This window comes from Oratosquilla oratoria, chromosome 1 (genome assembly GCF_046742065.1).
Source record: "Oratosquilla oratoria isolate Oo_2021 chromosome 1, ASM4674206v1, whole genome shotgun sequence".
Classification (NCBI taxonomy): Eukaryota; Metazoa; Arthropoda; class Malacostraca; order Stomatopoda; family Squillidae; genus Oratosquilla; species Oratosquilla oratoria.
Genome location: NC_134777.1, coordinates 84,850,495 through 84,857,601, shown reverse-complemented (window position 1 = coordinate 84,857,601; position 7,107 = coordinate 84,850,495). Strand labels below are relative to the sequence as shown.

Below are 7,107 nucleotides of genomic sequence, written 5' to 3'. Positions count from 1 at the left end.
CGTATCGATAAGATTGGTTCCAGAACCAGAGTAATGTCCATCGCAATAATCGCATAGCAGTACCAGTATGTAGTTAAACCAAGAGGTACTTGTGTCAGTAATTTCTATTTTTAAGAACAATGCATTAGGTCATGTAAGAAGAACCTTAACTCCAATTGAACTTTATTTTCATTTCTTAGGGCAACAATGATTTCTTTAATAAAATCTTTTTAGTTGTAACTTTTGATTATGGCTGTAATGGAAAAAAATCATCATAGGGTGTCTTTATTCTTTCATAGAAAAAGCTATATATGTAAAGAGTCATACATTATATTTTTTATTATTATCATTTTCTCTATATTTACTGTTTCCTTTCAAGAAATTTGCCTTAACTTCTTTTTGTAAAATATTTTATTCTATTTTTTATTTGCAAAACTATATATGTAAAAAAATCTTTCATTATATGTATTTTTTATTATTAGGTTTGCATATCCTTTACAAAGGTTATATTTCGACTTTTGTTATAAAGTACAATATTTTTGTTTTTGAAATGTACTTATCACTTATTTGCAAAGATATTTATTATGCCAAATGCCTAACATTATAGAATATTTTTTTTTACTGAATTTTCTTCAATATCCTTTCATAAATTTTCTCTACTTCAGTTATAAAGTATTAATGAAGAGGTCAAAGATAGGAAAGCCACAATATGACATATCTTCATTCTTTGATATAAACCAGTTATAATGATATAATTCTACTCAAGATTGGAGCATATGTGTGTTGTATAGGCTTTATAAAATATGTAGGCCATAATCAGTTACTTACATGAAGAGGAGTCGGAGTCGGTGGTGCCAAAAATAGAGAAGTCGGAGTCGGAGTCGGAGGTGACAAAAATAGAGGAGTCGGAGTCGGAGGTGCCAAAAATAGAGGAGTCGGAGGTTTGTGTTCCGACTCCACAGCCCTGGTTCCACCCACTTTAAAATGATACGCCTATTCCTATGGTTGGCAGTAAATGCATCGATAATCACATCCCTGTCTAACATCTTTGCTCTTTGGGAATTGATGTTTAATACTCCAAGATTACTGGTACGTTTGTCCCCGCGACTGTTACGCAAGTAGGTTTTCAGTTGCTTTAGGCACGAAAAGCTTCTTTCACATGATGCTGAGTTAACTGAAAGAGTATCGTCAAATGCAGCAAACTCTCCATGAACACCAGATTCGTCTCAAAATGGTGATCCAGAAGGGCGGCGAGCCCTGTCCACATTTTCCCCTTCTATTAGATGTTTAAGGGTTGCAACGATGGCAGGTAAGGTCCTTTTAACAGCTTGGCAGGATGAGTGTTTGGCTTGCCCATCTGGTGTCCGATAACCGTTTGAGTTCTATGTGGTCTTTCTGGGTTCAGCTCCTTTTGGAATTTTAGGAATTCCTGATGCACCACCGACGAGGAGAAAAAGTTGTACAGTAATTGGATTGTGCCGAAAAACTCAGAGATTGACCTTATATTGTTTACACAGTCAACTAAAACGAGGTTTAGCCTATGAGCATAGCAGTGGATGTATACAGCCTGTGAAACATATTTTCTGAATCTTTCTTGGACCCCACTGATGCAACCCGACATAACTGCCGCTCCAGGTACTGTGGTCAATTTTACATTTGGCTAAAGTTTCTTTTATCTTCTGGAGTAACGTTTCTGCATCAAGGCCTTCAGCTGGTGTGAAATCCAAGAATTCTTCATGAAGCTCCTGATCATGGAGATACCTCACAACAATAGAGATCTGCTCCTTCTTCGCTATATCCTTCGTTTCGTCCACCATGATGGCAAAGTGCCCTGCTTGTTTCACCTCATCACTTATCTCCTTTCTGATCATACCTGCCATTATTTCAAATAATTCATTCTGTATATTGTGGTGAGTATATTTTGCATTCCCCGGACCGTTAACTTTTTTGCAACTGTATGATCATATTTGGCTAGCACATTAAGTAATTCCAAAAAGTTTCCTCGATTGTCGGATTCAACCCCTTCCTTGTGCCCTCCCTGTGCAACATTTTGACATGCTGTATAGAGAAGTACATCAATAACTGCTCTAATGTACCGCCGATTTTCCGCCACTGTCTTGTCATGCCCGGCATCAATGGCTTGATAAATTGTTGCCCCTGTAACTTTCTGCAATTTGAATTCTCCCCAAGCTTGCATCGCAAATTTATGACAAGCTGAAGTATCATGAGCCTTCAGAGACATGGTTGCCTTCTTCCAATTCTTGAATCCGTTGTGGGTGAATGATTGTTCAGCTCGACCAAGATTGGAAGTTATAAAATGACGACACGCAAAACAGTAAGCTGCATCTTTGACCGCGGAATATTCAAGCCAAGAATATTGTTGGTACCATCGTTTATTGAATGATCTTGTCTGACCACCTTGCATATGTGAAGGATATTTCTTCAGATCAGGACAGGTAGGCCCACTATCTGGCAGCAGGCTGATGTCGTTTGGCCCTGGAGGACGTCTTGTGTTTTTCTGGGTACTGTCATCATCCACATTCTCTTCCAACTCCGGATTTTCAGTGGAATGAGAAGTATATGGTTCTTGATCGTCATCATTAACTCGTTGCCTCTTGTGGGGACTTAGGAAGCGATCCATGACCTATACAGAAAAATAGAACACATGATTAAAAATGGGGGTGGGACGAATTTTTCTTTAAGTACTATAGGCCCTATACATAACACACTAACAATCAGAAATTATGTTAATTTTCGTGGCTCATTCGGCCCTCGCTGGCACTGGCTGATTCGGACCACTTATAGATTTCGTGACTCATTCGTCAATTGTCACCATAGGTTAGGTTTAGTTTAGGTTAGGTTTTAACTGAATTAACTAAATTAGGTTCGGTTAGGTTAGCTTAGGTTAAATATCTATATAAATATTCAATCCTTTATATGACTTTTGTTACAAAAATATGTTAAGCTTATTCACTTTTACATTAATTCTAATTCTCTAAGAAGAGATTAATATTTCTTCTTTAACATTTCTATCTTTCCTCTTTGTCTTTTAACCCAAAATTCATATAAAACATTATTGGCGTTCTCAGTATCACTATTATCAAATAACAACATTTATTTTTCATGAAAGTGGCAGTTGCCGACAAGATTGACGAGTTAAACACCATATGAGGACGGAGCCTTTATTTGTACGACGTTTCGCTTATTACAGCTTTTTTCAAGTACAAGTTGAGATACAAATGCTTGAGATTGAATAAGGGGAAAGAAAAGAAGGGGGGGAAGGAAGAGGAGGAGGAGGAGGAGAAAGGGGGGGGGGGCGGGGATTGAACACTGGGAAAGGATGAGATTGCTGGCCCAAACCTCCGTGGGCAAAACAGGGACATAATCCCTCCCGGACACAATCCCCCCGGACAAAATACCTCCGGACAATATCCCTCCTGGACAGAATCCCTCCACAGAAGTGAGCGGGCTGGACAAAATCCCCCCATATTATTCAGATTAGTAGCTCTCCTATTATATACCATCACATGCACAGCAATTAACATATTACCTTACCTTACCGAGGTGCTAATGCATACAGTACAGACATTTATATACTTGTTTGAATAAATCATTTATGAAAAAAAGTTTTTGCTTCACTACCACACCTTACAAACATATATGAAAATATTATATAGATTAAAATACATAAATAAACATACACTCACACATACAGTCAAATATTATATGAGAATACATATTAAAATACATTAATATATAAAGACATTAATATATTAGAATATATAAATAAACATATACTCTAGGAGGGATTCTGTCCAGGGGGGATATTGTCTTAGGGGGATTGTGTCCAGGAGGGATATTGTCCGGGGGGATTGTGTCCAGGAGGGATTATGTCCGGACACCGATAAAGTATGGCACGAAGGACTCAAATACAAAATACAACAGATAAACTTATCAGACCCCATAAACAAACTTATATGCAACTACTTAGACAACAGAACATCAAACATAAAAATAAATACATATACAGGACCAACATTCAAATTACACAGTGGAGTACCACAAGGAAGCATCATATCACCGACATTATTCAACCTTTACAGAAGTGATATACCAAGACCCTCACCACATTGCTTCCAAATACATTACGCAGACGACCTTACACAAATTATCACCTACCCCAATAACAAAAGTAGAAAAATGTTAGCAAAAAAGACAGAAAAAGAAATACAAATAATAGACACACACGAAAAGAAATGGAAAATAGCCACAAATAAAACAAAATTCCATTTCCACACGCAAACCAACAATAATCACAATAGAAGGAAATAACATATCATTCAAAAAACAAATAACCATACTAGGAGCACGCATAGGAACACGTATACAGATAGCTAAAAGCACAAATAAAAAACTAAAAATATTAAAAAAAAAATAAACACAAAAATCCAATTAAAACTATACAAGACACTAATAAGACCACAATTAGAATACCCTCCATTACTCAACACCACACTAAACAAAACCACACACAAAATACTACAAGCTACACAAAACAAGATAATAAGAAATGCACACAAACATACACCTCCCTATCGCACTACAACGGAACAACTACACAAACAAGATAAAATAGAGCCTCTTCACACAAGAAGTCACAGACTAGGAAGGAAAACATGGAACAGCCTTACAACCGTCAATCAAGAACTTATAACCCATTGCAACAACTTAGACACAGACAACATACCTGACCACCACTGGTGGCCAAGAATTTCTCCTAAAATAAACACCAATCCACCCACACCATACTACAGCTGATTCCACTCTACACACACATCCAAATAATAACACACACATCCAAATAAAAACATCAACTTCAATTTAAAACTTAATACATAATTAATATGTCAATGTTAATATTCAAATAGTGAGGAAACGTGTTATGCACACGTGTCGTCACTCAAATAATATGTACGACACATCTTGTTTCAAATCAATTCATCTTTGCATTTTGTAATACTAAGATAAGCATTAAATCAAAGCCTAAATTAGGATCGTAACTGTCGTACATATTATCATTATGTATATAATTGTGTTTGCATACTATATATATGAGTGTAGGCGTTTTAATACACATGTATGCAAAAATACATGTATGCAAAAAAAAAGATAATACGTGCGATATAATTAAATCAAACTACCATCAAATAAATATATAAAGGAGAACGCCAAAGGAGCAATTATAATAACTGAATAGTTAAATGATAATATAAAAGATAATAAATAACATCACAAACTCCCAGAGGAGCCGGTTACAAATCGCACTTATTAAAATATGCGCGGAACGACAGAGTAACTCCAACCCTCTCCTCGTAAGTGGATAAACCACTAACATCCCTTTAAATTCAATAACCTACATAAAGGTAAAATAAAACATGCATATTACTACAAAAGAAACTTAGTGAGTACATACCTTACGCACCCTTAGGTGATGGGGGGAAAATGTCTCCCACGTAGACCACGGCCGATGTCGACCCGATGAAAGTGAAGAATGAAAGAAGTAGTTGCAGTTTGTGAATTTAGTCCCAGCGGAGCTAGCTGATTTAGGGACTGGCTTGTAGTTTCTGAGTGGCTTCAAGTAGTGTGAATGAAAGAAGCTAGGAAGCACCCCTTTTAAAGGGGTGGAAGTGACCTGATAGGCCCATGGAGCCATCAAAGGCCGATAAGGACAAACAGGAAGTTTTTCCCTATCCTACTTTGAAAAACGGCATAGAAGCCTAATCCAATATACAAGCCTTTCAAGCCTTATCACATACACAAGAAAAGTATATCTTTATAATAATAAATCTTATAGTAACACCAAAATATGTGTACAAATTAAAAGGGTATCATATGGCAACTCTCATGTATGTGCATGTCTGGCCAGTCGACCCGGCGATGCGATGCAATTAAATAAAAATACAAATATATCAGTCCGACATAGCATATGTATTGACAAATGGTAAAGATTAACAGAAATACCCAAAAGACCAGTTGCAAGAAATCTGGTCACACAGACAAAAGAAAGAACATACCACAATAAAATAGAATAAAAAAAAATCATATGTCTTGGCAATATGACGCGGTGAATGATAACGTCCCCGGGTCTTGACCTCAGAGCAACTAACAAAAGAAGCCCTTGATCTGACTACTGTCTGTGTCAACTTGGACGAGCAGCTGTGCGATCGGGAGGGAGGAGAAAGTACGTGCATGGCCGACGACTTACACGTGAACAATTCGCGATACATGGCATTACGATCCATTCATATTGGCACCATCTCAAATATGACAGAGAAAAAATCAACGTGGGTAGACGATAAGAATGAATGCGAAGAAAAGTTTAAGAAGAGTTAAGAACTATGATGAAGTTTGGAGTGTGACAGAAGGGGGGGGGGGGAGAAAGCACGTGCATGGCCGACGACTAACACGTGAACAATTCGTGATACATGACAATACGATCCATTCATATTGGCACCATCTCAAATATGACAGAGAAAAAATCAACGTGGGTAGAGGATAAGAATGATTGCGAAGAAAAGTTTAAAAAGAGTTAAGAATTATGATGAAGTTTGGAGTGTGACAGAGGTCAAATGTAATATAACTTGGGTGCGTCGAATTTATATATACACAACAAAGATATGTCGTAGCACATTTGTAAAATAATACTGATGACCCACTTTCGGAGAAGAATAAGCGAAGATATAGAGATCTGTATATTTCAATCACTTACTGTGATCCTCTTCAGCAGATATGAGTTACAAAGTAGAGAACAATTTGTATTTATAATGAAACAGTGAGGTATCAAGAAGGGACGGGGCTCAGGTCACATGCCCGGCACGCATGCTCGGATCTTGGTAGCTCAGGATATGTGACCTGAGCTACCAAGATCCGAGCATGCGTGCCGGGCTGAACTCCGTCCCTTCTTGCTACCTCACTGTTTCATTATAAATACACATTGTTCTCTACTTTGTAACTACACAAAATTTCCAACATCCGTCCACTCAACCAACACAAACTTCACTCAAAACACCTAGAAAAACTGCACGCCAAACACAAACATCTGATACAACATATTACACCTAGACCACA

The 7,107-nt window shown here is 37.4% G+C and overlaps 1 protein-coding gene across 1 annotated transcript; it reads right to left on the bottom strand.

The window, feature by feature from the left end:
• Positions 1 to 1,838: 1,838 nt before the first annotated feature.
• LOC143030881 (uncharacterized) lies at positions 1,839 to 6,810 on the bottom strand. Its single transcript, XM_076194115.1, has 2 exons — positions 5,453 to 6,810; positions 1,839 to 2,623 (listed from the first exon to the last, which is right to left on the bottom strand). Exons 1-2 carry the CDS (start codon positions 5,690 to 5,692, stop codon positions 1,859 to 1,861), a joined length of 1,005 nt encoding a protein of 334 aa, XP_076050230.1. The 5' UTR covers positions 5,693 to 6,810; the 3' UTR covers positions 1,839 to 1,858.
• Positions 6,811 to 7,107: the final 297 nt, after the last annotated feature.